Source organism: Rhinoraja longicauda, chromosome 26, assembly GCF_053455715.1.
Source record: "Rhinoraja longicauda isolate Sanriku21f chromosome 26, sRhiLon1.1, whole genome shotgun sequence".
NCBI lineage: Eukaryota > Metazoa > Chordata > Chondrichthyes > Rajiformes > Arhynchobatidae > Rhinoraja > Rhinoraja longicauda.
Window position 1 is genome coordinate 10,271,572 of NC_135978.1, and position 19,585 is coordinate 10,291,156.

Genomic DNA, 19,585 nt, shown 5'->3' on the forward strand with positions numbered 1-19,585 from the left:
AACTGAACCAAAATGAATGAAGGACAAATCGGAGGTCAGATATTCTTCAGCGGCTGACTTATCTACAAAGCATGTCAGGAGTATAAATACTTTGCGCCTGCTTGTACGAGTACGGCTTTGGCACTATAGAGGACAAAGCAGCCTGCTTCATCAGCATTCTAAACAATTCCTCGCTGGAGCACTGTGGCAGTAAGATGTAGCATTCACAAAATGATCACAGTACCATGCATTCACAGTGACCTCTACCACTCTGAGATGGAATGCATCCCCAGGTGTTAAAGGAAGCAAAAAAAAAATTTAAACGGAGAGGCCCTGGCCATAGTCTTCCCTACATTATTAGATTAACGAGAAATGGTCGAGGTCTCGCATGATACATTAGTCCATAAGGTTAGATCACATGAGATCCAGGGTGAGCAAGCCAACTGGATACAAATTTGGCTTGGTAGGAGCCCGAGGTGGTAGCTGAGGGATGGTGGGGAAAATTCCAGGAGCAATCAGAGAAATAATTACCAGTGACATCGGACAGATGTGAATTGACTGGAAAAGGGCAATGTTGATTTTTTTAGGAAAAACCATGCCTTGCTTGATAATTTTACTTTGAATAACAGAGAGGGAAATGACGTCCATAACATATCATGTAAAGGCTTCACATAAAAACACAAGCCCATGGAATGAAAATGGCTGCAATGGTGTAAAAGTAAAATTGAATAAGTAACACCAAATAGACATATTTCATATTTCGTTTGGGTAGCTTACAACCCAGCATTATGAATGTTGAACTTTCTAGTTTTAGGTAACTTTTACAAACACTCCCCTCCCCCTCCCCCTTCCCTCCTTCCTCCACTAACAGTTGGTTAGCCAGCTCCACAGTTTGCCACGATGTATCCCTCGGGATCACTGTCCCTAACCAACAAGTGACCTATCAGGGAACCACCCTGGCTGGGGTCACCTGTTAATGGCCCTGATTTGGCCTGGTCTTTTCTTGCTTCCGGTCTCCCGCCTCTACAATCAGTCTGCAGAAGGGTCCCGACCTGAAATGTACCCTATCAAATTTCTCCAAGAGATGTTACCTGACCCGCTCAGTCACTCCAGCACTTTGTGTTAGCCAAATAGTCATAGGTTATTCCACATACTGCCTGAAAACAATTGGTGGCATTTCTCAGCGGTTTAAGAAACATTTAGGTACATTAAGACAGGTTTAGAGGGATGTGAGCCAAACGCAGGCATGTGGGACTAGTGCAGATGGGACAGTGTGGGCAAGTTGGGCTGAAGAGCCTGTTTCCACGCTATATGACTATTGATACTAGGACTATTGATACACGTCCCTGCACCTCATTCACAAAGTGCTGGAGTAACTCAGTGAGTCAGGCACCATCTCTGGAGGACATGCAAAAGCGACAATTCGGGTCGGGACCCTCCTACTCTAGATTCCAGCATCTGCAGTTCCTTGTGTCAATTTTTGTTTCCTTGATTATCTCGATAGCAAGTGTTGGTAAACATTTCAGCAAACCAAACTTTCAAAGATAAACTGGATTCTATCCTGACAGCTAGAAAATGAGAATTATCACAAGCAAATTCAGATAATCTGAGATGCCTTTAAACACATCGTAGCACTCAATTTGTTGTTAATTAATGTGGGAATGCGGCAAATAACTGAGTCATGTGCTGATGGAATGCGTGATTACATCAGGACAATGCTTGCAGGGACCTTAATTCAACTGGAAATAGCGGAACACATGATTACACACCACACATTTAATAAGTAATCTCCAAACACCAGGACTTCTTTAAACTAGCTTCCGTTGTCCGTTTTTTGTTACATCCTTATTCCTCTATGACAGGGCTACATAATTCCATTCTCCAAAATCTCTTCTGTGAGGCAGCATAATGCTGTTAGCTAGCAAGATATTCACCTACAATAAGCACCGCCCAAGGCAATCAAACAATCAGCCCACATGATGTCCAGATATGCAGAATCCCAGTCAGATACAATGGTGCCTTTTTAAACTCAGCATGTTCAATAGCCACTGACAGCCAGCCATTGAACCCATTACCAGACAGAAATCTCTGGGTTGGGGAGATTGTGTAGCCAAAGAAAGATGGAAGATAAACAGAGAAAGTGATTGAGAGAGAGAAAGAAAGAAAGGGAGAAAGAAGGGGAGAGAGAGTAAAAGGGAGAGAGAAAAGGAGAGGGAGAAAGGGAGAGAAAGGGAGAGGGAGAAAGGGAGAGAGAGAAAGGGAGAGAGAGAAAGGGAGAGAGAAATTGAAAAGGCTGAGGGAATTACATTTTGAGTACCTGGAGTATTTGTCTTTGTAAATACCCCAAAGAGTCATTGGCATTATGGCAAAAATCTATAAATATCTGTACACAAAACTGGAAGAAGTGCAACTCAATTGCTGCTTCACCTGGAAGTGCTACAGAGGCTGATGCCTATGTATCAAATAACTGAACTACATTTTTCCACGAGTAGTAGTTCTACTCAATAACCAAAAGACTGGTCTCTTTTTTGCTCTGGCTTATTTTCACCCACATGTTTAGACCATAATGTTGTATCCTTATTGTTTTGATGTGTTTATGCTTTATTCTTAATAGTTAACTGTATGTTTGTGTTGTCATTTGTGAGCGGAGCACCAATACACATTCCTTGAATATGCACATACTTGGCCAATAAACTTATTCATTCATTCATTCATTCATTCATTCAATCTTTAATGTGTATTTTAACTAGTTTCTAACCATACATAAGTGAGTGAAGTAAATTAAATGAACTTAGTATCATATTTGAATTAGTTCTAATTGATGTCAAAACTACATTAATGCACAAATGTATCCCTTGTGATGCCACATTCACATTGAATACTATACAATAGATGTAATCTTACAAGAGACCAGCTTCACAATGTTGACACATAGTGAAAACCTCTGATATTTCAAAAACACTGTTATACAAGCGACTCAGCAACTCAACAACTAAAAAGAATGATGAATAACAAGACTGGGGTGATTTCATGGAGACAAGTGTCAAAGCATCAAAGGTTTACAATTTCAATATTTATTTTTGCCCCAAGAAAGCTTCAATAAGAACAGAGGGGATGTTAAACTTTGTGCTACTGAAAAACCTGTTCTGAAAGTTAAAGGCTGACAACGTTTACAGACAAATGCAAGCTTATGGGGGAAAATGCTGGTGTAACAAAGTGCTGGTGTAACTCAGCAGGTCAGGCAGCCTTTCTGGAGAACATGAATACGTGATGTTTTGGGTTGGAACCCTTCTTAAGACTCAAGCATATGGGGATACAATTCCAAATCAGAAGCAAGCCTATATGATAGCATTGAGTGTTTAGAGAATAGGAAGGTTATTTCCATGGAAAACCAATCTACCTATTTGGTTGGGACCGTCCAATGGTTTAGGATCAGAATTGGGTAATGTAAGACTTCACTGATTCATAACTCTATAGAAAGGAAGCCAATAAATGTTATATGATCAGATTCCAAAAAATAGAAATCCTAGACAGAGCAAAAAGGCTTTAAACAGAACTATACAATTGCATGGGTTTTATCCCAGTGTGTGGAAAAATACATAGATTTGGGAGGCATCATGTGGAAATACAATGGTACAATTTGTAAAGCCATTGCCCCCACATCGTTAGACTCGGTTCAATCCTGTCCTCAGATGCTATTTATGTGGTCCACACATTCTCCCTGTAACTCTGGAGTTCACTTCAGAGGGTCTGCTTACCTTCCATATTCGAAAGGCATGGTAGGCTAACTGGCCTGAGTAAATTGCCCTTAATGTGTAGGTGAATAATAGAACCTGGGATGCTGGGGTTGTTCATAAGAGAGTGTGGACAATAAACTTGGGATTAATGTAGGATTCGTGTAAATTGCAGTTATTGAAGCAAAGTTAATATGGAAATATATATCCAACACAGTGGAGTAGTTGGTAGGTTAACTGGCCAGAGTCACGACTAAAATTCTCTGGATGCTTTCAAGAGAGAGTTAGATAGAGCTCTTAATGATAGCAGAGTCAGGGGTTATGGGGAGAGGGTAGGAACGGGGTACTGATTGAGAATGATCAGCCATGATCACATTGAATGGTGGTGCTGGCTCGAAGGGCAGAATGGCCTACTTCTGCACCTATTGTCTATTGTCTATTGTCTAATAGAGGTAATGGATCGACTGGGCTTATATTCACTGGAATTTAGAAGGATGAGAGGGGATCTTATACGAACACATCAAATTCTTAAGGGATTGGACAGCCTAGATTGGACAGGCTAGATGCAGGAAAAATGTTCCCGATGTTGGGGGAGTCCAGAACCAGGGGTCACAGTTTAAGAATAGGGGACTGAGATGAGAAAAAACGTTTTCACCGAAAGAGTTATGAATCCGTGGAATTCTCTGCCACAGAAGGCAGTGGAGGCCCATTCACTGGATGTTTTCAAGAGAGAGTTAGATATAGTTCTTAGGGTTAACGGAATCAAGCGAATGGGGTACTGATTTTGAACGATCAGCCACGATCATATTGAATGGCGGTGCTGGCTCGAAAGGCCAAATGGCCTACTCCTGCACCTATTTTCTATGTTCTATGTATCCACAATTTACAAAACAGTTGCCTTCCTAAAAACATTTTGTGAAGCAAAATGTAAATTGAAAAGGCTGAGGGAATTACATTTTGAGTACCTTAGTACAGCGTATTATTATGGATGGGGAGTGACGTACCTGGAGTATTTGTCTTTGTAAATACCCCAGAGTCATTGGCATTATGGCTAAAATCTATAAATATCTGTACACAAAACTGGAAGAGGTGCAACTCAATTGCTGCTTCACCTGGAGGTGCTACAGAGGCTGATGCTTATGTATCAAATAACTGAACTAACAGGAAAATTAAAGACGTACCATTTTTAAGATTAATGAGGCATTCAGATTAATCAATGGAAAGGATTAACAAAATAATGACCAATGATTAAACTAAAAATAACTGCAGTTCAAGGAATATGGACAAACAGCCAAAAGGCATGTTGTAGACAAATGTCAGGATCTAGATATCCACAGAATGACAAGAGTTGTACTGCCAAAACATATGGAATAGTTCAATAAATGTGTGATGAGATTCATAGGTTTTAATAATAGCTAAAATGCACAAAAAATCACCTCCTTCATCTTTACTCATCTGTGAAACAGACTAATAGTTAAAAATCATCCACAGTTCCGGGTTTAATAAAAATTATACTAGTGTCCATTAACCTATTAAATCAAAGAATAATAAAAATACTGCCTTGTAAGATGATTATTTACGCTTAATAACCTGCTCAATTTCAGCAAGCCTGCTGATCAAATATCAGTTAATGAGGCAAAGTGCTTTTTCATTGTTGAGCACGTTCTTAATGTTTGTGCAAGGCACAATCCTTAACTGAATATCTTAGCATGATTTTTATTTGGATATTAAAAGCTCCATGTATTTTCTTGTGATAAGAGAACACTTTGCATATCCATTTACAATCAAACAAATGATTAATACTTCAATGGTGTAATACATAAGACATAACACGGATGTTAAATGTATACTTCTCAACTGTATTTACTCAGGAGGAATGGAGCAAAGGATTTGAGAGAAATTAGTGGTGATATGTTGGATTACAAAAGAGGAAGTGTTAATAGTCTTAAAGAATATTAAATTGTATAAAATCCCAGGGCCTGGTTAAGTATATCCTTGGGAAATTAGGGAAGAACTTGCTAGGGCCACAGCAGAGATAATTGCCTCATCAGAGGTACAAGAAGACTGGAGGTTGGCTAACATTGCACCTTTATTTAAGCAGGGCTGTAGGGACAAGCCAGGGAACTACAGGCCAATGAGCCTAACATCAGTCGTGGGTAAGTAACTGGAGGGGTTTCTGAGGGCCGTGATCTACCAGCACTTGGGTAAGCTAGAATTGGTTAAGGTTAGTCAGCATGGTTTTGTGCTTGCATTATCATGTCTCACAATTCCGATAAGAGATTTTTGAAGAAGTCATCAAGATGTTTCACGAGGGCAGGGCAGTGGACTTTAGAAAGGTTTTGCATGCAAGGCTAATCTAGGTTAGTTCACATCGGATCCAGGATGAACTAGCCAACTGGATTCAAAATGTACTTAGTGGAAGGGGTTACAGGGTATTGGAGGGCTGTTTTATTGATTGGAGGCCTGTGACCATTGCTATGCTGCAAGAATCTGTACTGGCTCCACTGTTATTTGCCATCTATATCAATGATTTGGATGACAATGTAGTTAACGGGATAAGTAAATTATCCCGGTGCTGGCTCGAAGGGCCGAATGGCCTACTCCTGCACCTATTGTCTATTGTCTAAATTTATAGATGACACCACGATTGGTGGTATAGTGGGCAGATAGGAGGGCTAACTAAGTTTACAATAGGTTTTGGATCGGTGAGGAAGGTTGGCCAAGGAATGGCAAATGGAATTTAACCCTGTCAATTGTGGCGTGATGCATTTTAGTGTGCCAAGCCAGAGCAGGACTCACATAGCAAGTCTACATAGATTGGAGGTGGCACAGCGGTAGAGCTGCTGCCTTACAGCGCTAGAGATCCGGGTTCGATCCTGACTATGGATGCTGTCGGTACGGAGTCTATACGTTCGCCCTGTGACCCCATGGGTTTTCTCCGGGTGCTCTGGTTTTCACCCACATTCCAAAGATGTGCGGGTTTGCAGGTTAATTGGCTTCTGTAAATTGTTTGTGTGTAGGATAGAACTAGTGTTGGTCGGCTCGGATTCAGTGGGCTGAAGGGCCTGTTTCCATGCTGTATCTCTAAACTAAACTAAACATAGAGTTTATTATAGAGCAGAGAGAACTTGGGTAGAAGTACACAGTTCCCTGAAAATTGCAATACAGAAAGACATGTGATGGAAAAGGTGTTTGGCACATTTGCTTTCATTGGCAAGGGTATTGAGTACAGGAGTTGGGACTGCATGCTACCCATGAGACCACATTTGGGAGTGTTTAGATCTGGTTGTTCTGTTATAGGATGGATGTCATTAAGCTGGATAGATTCACCAGGATGTTACCAAGACCTGAGAGCTTGAATTATAAGGAGACGCTTGATAGGCTGGGATGTTTTTCTAGGAGGCTGAGATGTGACCTTATAGAAATGTATAAAATCATGAGCGACATGGTTATAATCTTTTCCTCATGGTAGAGGAGCAGAGGAAGGCAGAGAGGGGAAAGAATAAAAAAAGGTGCGAGGGGCAATTTTTTCCCCCATAGATGATGGTGCATATATGGAATGACCTACCAATGGCAGCTCGACGAGGTGGGCATAATTAATGGTGGTGATTAAAAGACATTTAGACGTACATGAGTAGGTGATCTTTAGAGGGATATTGACCAAATGCTAGTAAGTGTGACTTGCTCAGTTATAAAACCTGGTCGGCATGGAAGAGTTGAGCTGAAAGGCCCTTTTCTGTGCTGCATGATTCTATGATTGTATGACTTGAAGATATCTAGGCAACGCCCACATTATGAGGGAATTGCATTCTTAGAAACAAGTTCATATCTATATTAACCATAACGCAAAGCTGTATGTGCCAAGAATTTTGGCAGTTATTTTGTATTAAGAAAAGATTTGTTGCAAATATGTGCAAGAGAGAAACAAATGAGGGATGGAAGCAAAACGACAGAAAAGACAAATAGAAGGTAGACAGGGGCCACAGAACGAGAAGCATAAACAGGGGGCAGAAAACCAACCACAAACACTACGGTTAATCTTTTTGTACAGAATGCCTTTCCTATGGATGATTTAATGAAACGTTAAGCTACTCATGTGGAAAACCAAAATATAAATCTATGGCCAACAGAGGTAACTTCTCACTGAATCATACCTTGCTTTGTGAGTGCCTTCCTAAGTGCTGGTGTGATCATTTCTTTTGGTTCTTCCGTTACTTTCTTCCGCAGGGCACGCTTGGACAATTTGAGCTTTGCTGTTTCTTTGTTCACTTCCTCCTTCTGCCATAGAGGATAGGGAGCAGAATTAAGAAGTATCACAGGTTACGAAATAAATTTTCTACCATGCAACACTATACAAAAGATAATGGACATTTTGGGAATTGAAAGCAGGAGTACATCTATTTTCTTAAGTACATGCAATATGGATATTATAGGCAATAGACAATAGGTGCAGGAGTAGGCCATTCAGCCCTTTGAGCCAGCACCACCATTCACTGTGATCATGGCTGATCCATAATCAGTACCCCGTTCCTGCCTTCTCCCTATATCCCTTGACTCCGCTATCTTTAAGAGCTCTATCTAACTCTCTCTTGAAAGCATCCAGAGAATTGGCCTCCACTGCCTTCTGAGGCAGAGAATTCCACAGATTCACAACTCTGAGTGAAAAAGTTTTTCCTCATCTCCGTTCTAAACGGCCTACCCCTTATTCTTAAACTGTGGCCCCTGGTTCTGGACTCTCCCAACATTGGGAACGTGTTTCCTGCCTCTAGCGTGTCCAATCCCTTAATAATCTTATATGTTTCAATAAGATCCCCTCTTATCCTTCTAAACTCCAGTGTATACAAGCACAGTCGCTCCAGTTATAAGGTATGGAGAATAAAATCCTTAGCCTTATTGATTTCCATCAGTATCAATGTCTGGCCACAAGTCACTGTTTTGTCTCTTCAATTACTGTTTTGATGGGTTAATTCCCATGAGCTAAATTCCCCCTTAAAAATGACATTCAAAGTGGCTATTGTGCCTGATGGAATAATTTCAGCACTAGACTTCAGTCCAAATTCAATCTCGATATTATCCACGATAATCCAGAAAGTCTGGCAGAAAGGATAACAATAAACCACTGCACATAACCATGGAATAAATACACAGATTTAAGATATTAGATATTTACCAGTACGATGCAAAAATAAAACACTCAAAGCTTTAAGAGAAACATTGGTTTAATAGAACTGACAAAATTGTCCTAGCTACACAGAAAATCAGGCACACTTGCACATGCTCATATTCTAGATTATTGATCTTTTTTGAGATAACCCTTTAGTGAAAATGATAATTAAAGTTTCCAAAATATTTGTTATGATGAAAAATGTAATTTATATTACAAGTACTAGAAAGACATAGTTCAATTACTGGGGAGATAGAAATGTGTTGAAATATTTTTGCAGGATGTATTTTGAGCTACTGAATTGATTCACTATCTTTTATTGGGAAGCCTTTCTCACTGCTTGTCCATACATTGCTATCATAGTGACTGCTCCAGAGATTCAGTGGCAGATTCTGGATTTATGTACCTTCCTTTTGATGTAGGTGATCCCAGTCTTGACTCTGATTCATTCCTTGAGTCAGGCTGTGATTATAAAACTAAGATCACAATAGTGCAAAGGAATTTGATATGACGCTTTGAGGAAATAATCACTGTATGCTACACGTTTCATTCATTGATCGTCAGCATTCTCTAACTTTAGTCAATAAAGTCTGTGGATTGCTGGAGACAGGGAAGGTGCAGCTGAGCTGACAAAAGAAAGGTGGCCAGGGGTGGAATGTTAATTTTATTCGAATGTTAATGGATGAATATAGATCAATAATATTTTTAAATAAATGGATTTTCCTCAAAAGTAGGAGAACCGTCTACCTTAGACATTTTTCTGTCGCTGTTACTTTTCTTTCTTCCCATTATACTTTTGCCTCCTTATATCTGACCTTTGTTTATTTACCCTCATCTTTAATTCATTCTTTCTCCTTTCTTGTTAATAGCAGGTGCATTTGCTGATGCAATTTGGTGATGAATTAGTCTGGGTTACTGATGGCTTTGGTTTGAGAGTCAGGATGGGTGCAAGAAGATTTAGCTTGTGGCATTGACAGCTTTGATTTACAGGTGTTGGATCACATGCCAACAAGTAAAATCAAAGTGACTGCACTCTGTTCCACTTACCAGATATTTATTACCTCAGCTCCCTTACCATTCCCAAACATCTTCAGTTCCTTTAACCCTTTTTAGTAATCATACCCATATCTTTACCCTCTTTAGCCTCCACCCGTCAGTTTCTGTGCACACCTCATGCTTCCCTCCTCATTCTTTATGAACTCAGCACCCGTTCCATCTCCTTGTGATATATTTCCTTGATCTGTACCTCTCCTGCCCTATTACTCTCTTATCTCTTCGCAATACCGTTACAAGTTTGGTCACTTCTCTCTGGAGAGTTTGGGTACAACATAACTAACTTGTTAAAAGTTAGGCTATGAATTATTTGGGAGAAGCTTAATTTGTAATGCTCAGATATCCCCTGTATGAAAATGTTAAACATCATTAATACATTTTGTAGCCAATAGGCATCAGTGAAGGAATCATAAGGATGGGAAGAATAGACGGATATTGAATATGCATTTTTAATCATAAAAGTGTAAACAGATGGTATTTCAGCCGAATTCTGAAAGCAACAGCTTGTGTCCTGGTACATTTCCTCTGGAGGAATAAACATATTACACAGGCTGGGATGAAGGTGTAGAACTGGTGTGAATACCTTCAGATATTTGATTTAATGTAGCTGGCACCATCAGCCGTACTGAGCAGTTGTCTAAACAGGATGTGCCAATAATATATGAGTTGGGACATAATAAAAAAAACATTTGGACCACATTTGGAGGATGTGTGCAGTTCTGGTTGCCATGTGTGCAGGAAGGATGTGATTGCACTGGGGGAGAGTGCAGAGGAGATTCACCAGGATATTCAAACAATCTGCATCACTTACTGCTCGACATGTTGAGGTTGCCTGATGCTCCAGATGAGCAGGTTGCCTGCTGCTCCAGATTCTAACATAGGCAGTGTCATGTCACCAGCATGTTGGTTGGATTGGAAGACTTTAGTTATGGGGTGAGATTGATTAGGCTGGTCTTATATTCCCTGGAGTGAAGAGGGTTGAGGGGTGACGTGATAAAAGTATGTAAGATTGTGAGAGGCATAGATAGGTTAGTCAAAAAAAAATCCCATTATAAGAGTATGAAAAACAAGAAAGCATAGATTTAAAGTGAGAAGGAGTCTTAAAGGGGATCCGCAGAGTAAGGTTTTTTTCTCTCTCTCTCACACACAAGCACGCGCGCACACATGCACGCACACAGTTGTTGTCATCTGGTACACAACGCCAGAAGAGGTGGTATAATCAGATACAATTACTATGCTTAAAGGGGCATGTGAAAATCACTTAACTAAGCAAGACATAGATGGATACAGATCTAATGCAGGCAATTGGGATAAGTGCAGATGGGCATAATGTTCGGTATGGACATATTGGGACAAAGGGTCAGGTTCTGTACTGTACAACACCATGACTCCAAAGCCAAAGATGAGCAACAGTCACTGCTAATGAGCAACAGTCATGCTTTAATCTGGGAGGAATTGGATGGGGTACCTGTTTCTTGCGGTTGGTTGGGAGATATTCAAAAAAGTGATGGATAGGGAACATCTACCAACCCCATAATTGAGAGTGCTTGTGCACAAAAAGGTAAAAGGCAGGCAGTTGACCAAGAATTCTTTCATGCTCGCATTAGGTTCAGACCTTGACTCACTTAAGAATACCAGGAAATAACAGGGTTTGATTAAACGATCCGCTGAACAGGAATTATCACATCTGAGCAGTATTTCTGTTTTGTATTTTTGTGATAGCTTAGTAACTGCTATTTCCGGAGGTATCGACATAACCTCTCCTTTCCTTGATTCAATGGGTAACAAGCAATTTTTGGCAAATAATAAAAAATCTTATATCTCAACCTTGCAAGAATCCAATGTCCATTTTGTTTAACCTCGAACCATTTTGTTACAGCAGCCTCTATCCAAGATGAAAGATGTCCTCCTCCCTCTTTCCCATCCAGCCTAAATCTGACACACATCGCAAACAGTGTAATGGTACTGAAGTTGTCAAGGGATTTGTGCTGGAAAGCCATAGTGTAAGGCTCAGTTTCCAGAGGCCAAAGCCTTTGCAGGAAGCAGTAAATGGCCCAGAGTTATGCGCTCAAAAGCCAAAGCAGTGAAAATATAGATGTTGGGCAGAGAGAAAAATTAGGACTTAGAAATGCAAATCAAGCAAATAGCAAAAAAACACAAAGAAAATACAATTTGTAAAGATTACAGGTTTGATTTCTTCCTAAATTCATACTTCTAAAATTTGTTGAGGGACACAAATCGGAGCAGCAGTGCCACCTAGTGCCAGGGAAAACCAAGAAAAGACACAGAGCAACAGAACCACCTGGTGTCTGATATGGGTATTGAATTAACATTTTATACATCCTCACATTATGGAGGGGTCGAGTTCCTTGAAAACTGTCCAAATCTCGATTATCTGTAACATGACGCCACTTTCCCCACTATGTTTGACTTGCTGCCATTATTTAATGCTGATTAAATCCTCTTTGATACTTTTTGCCACTTGAGAAGTTACAGTAGCTAATTAACCTACCAGCACACTGAAAGGTTTGGATAGAGTGGATGTGGAGAGGATGATTTCCACAAGTGGGAGAGTCGAGAACTAGAGGTTATAGCCTCAGAATTAAAGGACGTTCCTTTAAGAAGGAGATGAGAAGGAATTTCTTTAGTCAGAGGGTGGTGAATCTGTGGAATTCTTTGCCACAGAAGGTTGTGGAGTCAATGGATATTTTTTAAGGCAGAGATGGATAGATTTTTGATTAATACGGGTGCCAGGGGTAATGGGGAGAAGGCAAGAGAATGGGGTTAGGAGGGAGGCATCGATCAGCCATTAATGAATGGTGGAGTTGACTTGGTGGGCCGAATGGCCTAATTCTGCTCCTATCACATGACCTTATGACCACAACTTTGGGATGCAGGAAAACAATGGAGCAGCTGATGGAAACCCACCCAATCACAAGCAGTACACATGAGCTCCAGATCAAACCCAGATCTCTGGAGCTCTGAGGCAGTAGTGCTAACTGTTGCGCCATCTTGCTGCCCTTTGAATATATTGAGTGCACTGTATTTAGCAAGATTGGGTTTGACCTGCTTCTTGTTAACAGGTCACACTTGGGCAATTTTCACATTGCTGCATAGATTCCATGGTCCTGGAACAGCTTGGATGGCTAGAACCACAGCTACCTCTGTAGAACAAGGTTTCACCATTATAGCCGTAATGTTATCAGACCCCAAAGCTCTTGATCCAGGGCTCTCAGCCATTTCTTGAGGACCGGCTTTTAAAATAGGAGGGATCTCAGGAAGGAGCTGAGTTGGCACCTGGCTGAACATAATTATGGATGCTTCTGCCTTGTCTTTATCACCTACATGCTGGGCCCCCAACATAACGTTCTTCTCCCATCAGTTTAATTTTTATTTTAGGAACTTTATGTTTAATTTTGGATTTTTGGAAGGACATGGGGAGAATAAACGTTAAAACAGAATATATTCCTTCAATCAAACATCCATAACTTCTGAGCTCACTGAACAACACATGTATTTTTCAGACCAATACTGGCATGTGTACTGTTCCTTTAAAAATAGGCAGAAACCAAACACCCAGATTTTTGTCTATTTTTAAAGGTACTTTTTTTTTAGAAAAAATTAATTGAAGCAAAAGAAACAAATCACCCAAGAGACTAATTAATTTAGGCAAAAGAAATTAAACAGGTATGCCATTAAATAATGTCAGTTTACAATAATTAATTATCTGAATAGACAGATGTGTGTTTTTATCTATTAAATGAATCATTTTCATTAATTTTGACAAAATGTGTGGTTATTCCAGACAAGTTAAATGGGGCTAGGTAGCTAATAATACACAGAACTAGATAAAACGTCTGTCATGCTCAAAATGGCAGGATCTATTAAATAATCACAAACTCATAAAACTCTTAGCATGCATCCTAAAACCCTCAAAGAATTATAAGGGGATGTTTTTCGAGTGTTCCATAAATTCTGGAGCAACATTCAAGGATTGTAAGATGACAAATGTGGTTTCAATGTTCAAAACAGAAGTATAGTTTGCAGCTCATGAACACTACCTAATATTAACAGGTTGAAGTATGCTCTGTCTGGGCAGAAGGTAATCACTCTGTCTGCTCTAGAACTGTTAATGTAATGGCTGGATTTTGAACTGCTCTGTCTGGGCAGAAGGTAATCACTCTGCCTGTTCTAGTACTGTTAATATAATGGCTGGATTTTGTGGTAACAACGGTTGAATTATCACTGGAGATGAATACTAAACATTTGGATATTAAAGGACATTTGGACATTAAAGAACATTTGGACGGGTACATGATTAGAAAGATATGGGTCATTTGCTGGCAGGTGGGACTAGTGTAGATGGGACATGTTGGCTGCATGGGAAGTTGGGCCAAAGAGCCTGTTTCCACACTATATGACTATGACTAAATAGTGATCATACAACAATATCCAGCAAATGCTGGGCTGCACTTTAGCAAGGAACTCAGAAATTGTCATTTGAGCTCCCGGTTCATCCACAAATTTAATTATATCAGTATTTTACTGAGATATTCAACATTTAATCATGCTGAACACAATGGTTAAAGTATGTATTTTACAGATATCGCCAAACATACTGGTATAAGATAGAACTTGTTCATTTCAGTGCATAAGCAGATTTTTAAAGGGTTATCTTAATTACTGCCAAACAACAACTCTGGCACCAAGAATTGACTTTTACAAGGGAGAGGTTTCTTCCTTCAGATTTTAATTGCTGATGAACATGACAATAACAACTTTTTTTTAAATTGCCATTTGTCCTCTCTCAAGGCAAGAGAGGCTTAGCAGCAAGGAAATTAAGACTAAATAATAAATATGATCTGAAGATAGAGATGAAATAATAGTTTTTAAAATAGATAAGAGTTTATCTTTCCATTAATTAGCTTGTTTTTGCATGTGTTTTGGTAATGAATTAACAATTCTAACCGACATATCCTGTAATATGATTACATTAAGGAGATGCACAACTCAGAAGTAGATGATTAAATACTATGAGCAACAGCAAACTGGCGGTGGTCTGCATCAATCAGTCATGTCTATTCTTGAACACAGTCTTTCTCGTCTGTGTTTCCTTGAAGATGAAGTTGACCATTAAATTTTATGTTTTGCTGACTTTACCTTTATTGCAAACAGTACATATGTGGGACATGGTGAAATTCACACCTTAGGCAGATAAAAGAATATCTATCATAATTAAGTCTGAATCTCGTATTAAGCTGCTCAATTAGTCCAAACAAATTTCTTCAGGAACTGAACAAGGTTTCCTATGAGAATTGTCATGAAACCCGTAGAGGAAGTGCTAAAAGATAAAATAAGTTCAAAAAGCTCTGTTCATTTTTTTTGTGTGAAACCCAATACTAATAATTCCCTCATCAATTAATCATATTTGTTACTGAATTTAGTTATTTAGTTATTACTTCTATAAATTGTTTTGATCTTATTTTTCATGTACTTCATCGATTGAAACATTTGTCTTTGGCTAGAAACTCCAAAAAACAGCGAGGATATAAATTAATGTAAAAGCACTTATGAAGATGAGAATAATTATGTATATTCAAAATAACGAAATCATTACATATTTACACAATAATGAGTACATACTTCTGAAAGGTTTCTTGGATCTCAAGGCAAGAAGCGAGGCTTAGCAGCAAGGAAATTAAGACTAATTAAAAAATACGATCTAAGATGATAGTCGTTAAATAATAGATTTTTTTTTAAAGGCAACTTGCAGCAAAATGGCTAATGCTTCATAACAAAATACATTTCTTGCTGCCAGTATAAGGCCATCAACTGATGTTATAGGTTCAACTGTGCACATTTACAGAGCATCCAAGATCTGTGTGAGCCGTGAACATAATTTGCTTTCCAGTTTGTTTACAGTACATGGACATCCATGACAAGGTTGTCATTTTTGTCAAGGTTCAATGGTTCTTTATTATCCTTGCAGCATTTCAACATTTCAGGACCAGTGTTACATCACAAACCCCAGACTGACATTCAGAGCAACTGTGTCAGAGACAAAAGAGAAGAACCAAGGCCAAAACACAATAGACAAGACCAAAAGTAGCAGTGAACATATTTAAATTAAAACACAGGATTGTTATTTGGGACAACGGAAGAACAAGTGCCATTACCAAGATGATCTTTGAAAATTATTTTTATTTGACTAGAACAGTTCCTTTTAAAGTTTTAATCTCTCGTCCACCAACCAAATAATAAATGAAATTAAAAAACTCGACCAGCATGCATTTCACCACTGAGAAAATTATTTATATAAATCCAATGTACATTTTTGTGCAGGCTTTCTGTACCTTAATTTGGTTCTGTAGCTAACCCCTGTTTGAATGATAGTAATCATGGATGGCTGTTAAAGCAAAGCATCACTATAATAAATGAACTCGTACCTTTGTTTGTTTTATGTTGTTCATCACAGTGCCCAGGTCCTCGACATCAATGACAGATGCAGATTCTGTTGCATCTTCCACCCCTGATTCTTCTTCACTTGTTGTCTCAAACAGCTCTTCCTGGGGAAGACAATATGCCATTAGTGATGCAATCGAGCATGTAACTATGCCAAGAAGTAGTCCAGCACTACCAATCAAAAAACTGTTGTTGTTGTTGTTCGTCCTTCGGGTTCGAAGATGACCATGACTTCACTTTCAGTTGGAGGATTGGTGACTGTGGGTCCGGAAGTGACTGGTGAGGCCAATCCGGGCCCGGAAGGCACGCCCACACGTAGGACATAAGTGGATGGGTGCTGCAGTGGAAGCGGAGGTAGCCCGAGCCTTGCGCGCGGTGCGTTTCCTCTGGGCCTCTGCAGTGCGTCTGTTCTCAAAAAACTAACGTTACATTAACTACTATTGGCAGGAAGGAACAGAAATTAATATATACGGTAGCGCAGCGGTAGAGTTACTGCCTTACAGTGCCAGAAAGCTGGGTTCGATCCTGACTACGGGAGCTTTTCTGTACCGAGTTTGTTCATTCTCCCCGTGACCTGCATGGGTTTTCTCTGGAAAGCTCTAGTTTCCTCCCACACTCCAAAGACATACAGGTTTTTTATGCTAATTGGCTTGGTATAAATATAAATTGTCCCTGGTGTGTGTAGGATAGTATTAGTACGCGGAGATCACTGGTCGCCACGGACACGGTGGACCATAGGGCTGTAGCTCTAAACTAAAACTACACTAAAAAAAAATCATACTGGGAGCAAAATCCTCTCTCCTCATGATGACCACATATGGGAGAAAATACACCCTAGTGAAAACCCACAATTAACATAGCACTCAGTGCACAAGAACTGCATTCTATTGTCCCTCATGGTTAAATGGTCACACAACAATTTGGAAGATCTTCCTTTTTTCATTGCAAAAGGTAAGTTGGGCAACGGGGGATGGGGTAGATTGGAATGAATGCAGGGAAAGATTTAAAGCATCACCAAGCTAAGGCAGGATCAAGCTATTTATACAGAAGTCTGAAGAAGGGTCTCGACCCGAAACGTCGCCCATTCCTTCTCTCCCAAGATGCTGCCTGACCTGCTGAGTTACTCCAGCATTTTGTGAATAAAGCTATTTATACAATTCATTATCGAAACTCAACATAGAGTGATTAGGTATAAATGTGAAACCACTCCATTTATTGCTGCAAGTGGAATCAATCCTCTACCACACATAGAATTATCGGTAAGGGTTGTGAAAAGTAATGGAAAATTTAGAAATTCATTAATATATTTAATGTCCTCAATTTACCTCTCCGCTACTGTGATCTTTTGGCCCTTCATCATCCTGACCAGATTTTTCTTTGTGTTTCATTTCTTTGGACTTGCATTTCCCCTTTTTGCAAGTGCCATTGCACTCTTTCTCTCCACCTTTCTCTCCTTTGAGAAGTGTATATATTCTGCTTAAGAACTTGGTTTGCCATCCACTGAAATCAGCTTCAATGCTGCCATGTTTGCTCTTGACCACATTGCAGTCACCCTCTCCACGGGTCATTATACGGTTGGCGCTCAACATCCACAGCCACATGTCAATATTTTTACCAACCTGCAAAGAACACGTGGAAGATAGTTAAAAGGGACATTAGTTTATTTCACGGTTCCCAATATAACTGTGTACACAGAACGCAGCGCATGAAAAACATTGGCAAAAACATATCTAAATGCAAGGGGAAAATCATGGAAAATTCATTCTTGGCTCAGGAAAACTGCACCAGAACTCCAATGGGAATAAATTTCTCTGCAGCAGGACAGGTCAATGTCTAGGTGAGTAGTAGTGATAGGGAACTCTATAGTCGGGGGCACAGAATGGCAATTCTGTGGCTGCTAGCCAGACTTCAGGATGGTGTGTTGCCTCCCTGGTGCCAAGATCAAGGATATCTCTGAGCAGGCAGAAGACATTCTGAAAGGGGAGGGAGTGCAAGCAGTGACTGGGTCCATATTGGTACTGGCGTAGGCAGGGAGAGGGATGAGGTTCTGCTAAATGTATATAGGCATCCCGGCAGAAGGTTAAAGAGAAAGACCTCCAGGGTTCTAATCTCAAAATTACTCCCTGTTCCACACACCAGTGAGAGTAGGAATAGGAGGATAAAGCAAATTAATGCTTGACTAAAGAGCAGATGCAGGGAGATGAGCTTCAATGGACAATAGACAATAGAAAATAGGTGCAGGAGAAGGCCATTCGGCCCTTCGAGCCAGCACCGCCATTCAATGTGATCATGGCTGATCATTCTCAATCAGTACCCCGTTCCTGCCATCTCCCCATACCCCCTGCCTCCGCTATCCTTAAGAGCTCTATCTAGCTCTCTCTTGAATGTATTCAGAGAATTGGCCTCCACTGCCCTCTGAGGCAGAGAATTCCACAGATTCACAACTCTCTGACTAAAAAAGTTTTTCCTCATCTCTGTTCTAAATGGCCTACCCCTTATTCTTAAACTGTGGCCCCTGGTTCTGGACTCCCCCAACATTGGGAACATGTTTCCTGCCTCTAACGTGTACAACCCCTTAATAATTTTATACGTTTCGATAAGATCCCCTCTCAGCCTAGTCGCTCCAGTCTTTCAACATATGACAGTCCCGCCATTCCGGGAATTAACCTAGTAAACCTACGCTGCACGCCCTCAATAGCAAGAATATCCTTCCTCAAATTTGGAGACCGAAATTGCACACAGTACTCCAGGTGCGGTCTCACTAGGGCCCTGTACAACTGCAGAAGGACCTCCTTGCTCCTATACTCAACTCCTCTTGTTATGAAGGCCAACATTCCATTGGCTTTCTTCACTGCCTGCTGTACCTGCATGCTTCCTTTCAGTGACTGATGCACTAAGACACCCAGATCACGTTGTACGTCCCCTTTTCCTAACTTGACACCATTCAGATAATAATCTGCCTTCCTATTCTTACCACCAAAGTGGATAACCTCACACTTATCTACATTAAACTGCATCTGCCATGCATCTGCCCACTCACACAACCTGTCCAAGTCACCCTGCAACCTCATAGCATCTTCCTCACAGTTCACACTGCCACCTAGCTTTGTATTATCGGCAAATTTGCTAATGGTACTTTTAACCCCTTCATCCAAGTCATTGATGTATATTGTAAATAGCTGCGGTCCCAACA

The 19,585-nt window shown here is 40.2% G+C and overlaps 1 protein-coding gene across 1 annotated transcript in view; it reads right to left on the reverse strand.

Moving 5' to 3' along the window:
• Positions 1–19,585, reverse strand: part of tyw1 (tRNA-yW synthesizing protein 1 homolog (S. cerevisiae)) — a 119,002-nt gene that overhangs the window by 91,055 nt on the left and 8,362 nt on the right. Inside the window, exons 6-8 of the mRNA XM_078422461.1 lie at positions 17,718–18,011; positions 16,377–16,496; positions 7,868–7,991 (exon numbers count right to left, since the gene is read on the reverse strand). Coding sequence (XP_078278587.1) covers positions 7,868–7,991; positions 16,377–16,496; positions 17,718–18,011 — 538 coding nt within the window. The remainder of the gene's footprint in view (positions 1–7,867; positions 7,992–16,376; positions 16,497–17,717; positions 18,012–19,585) is intronic.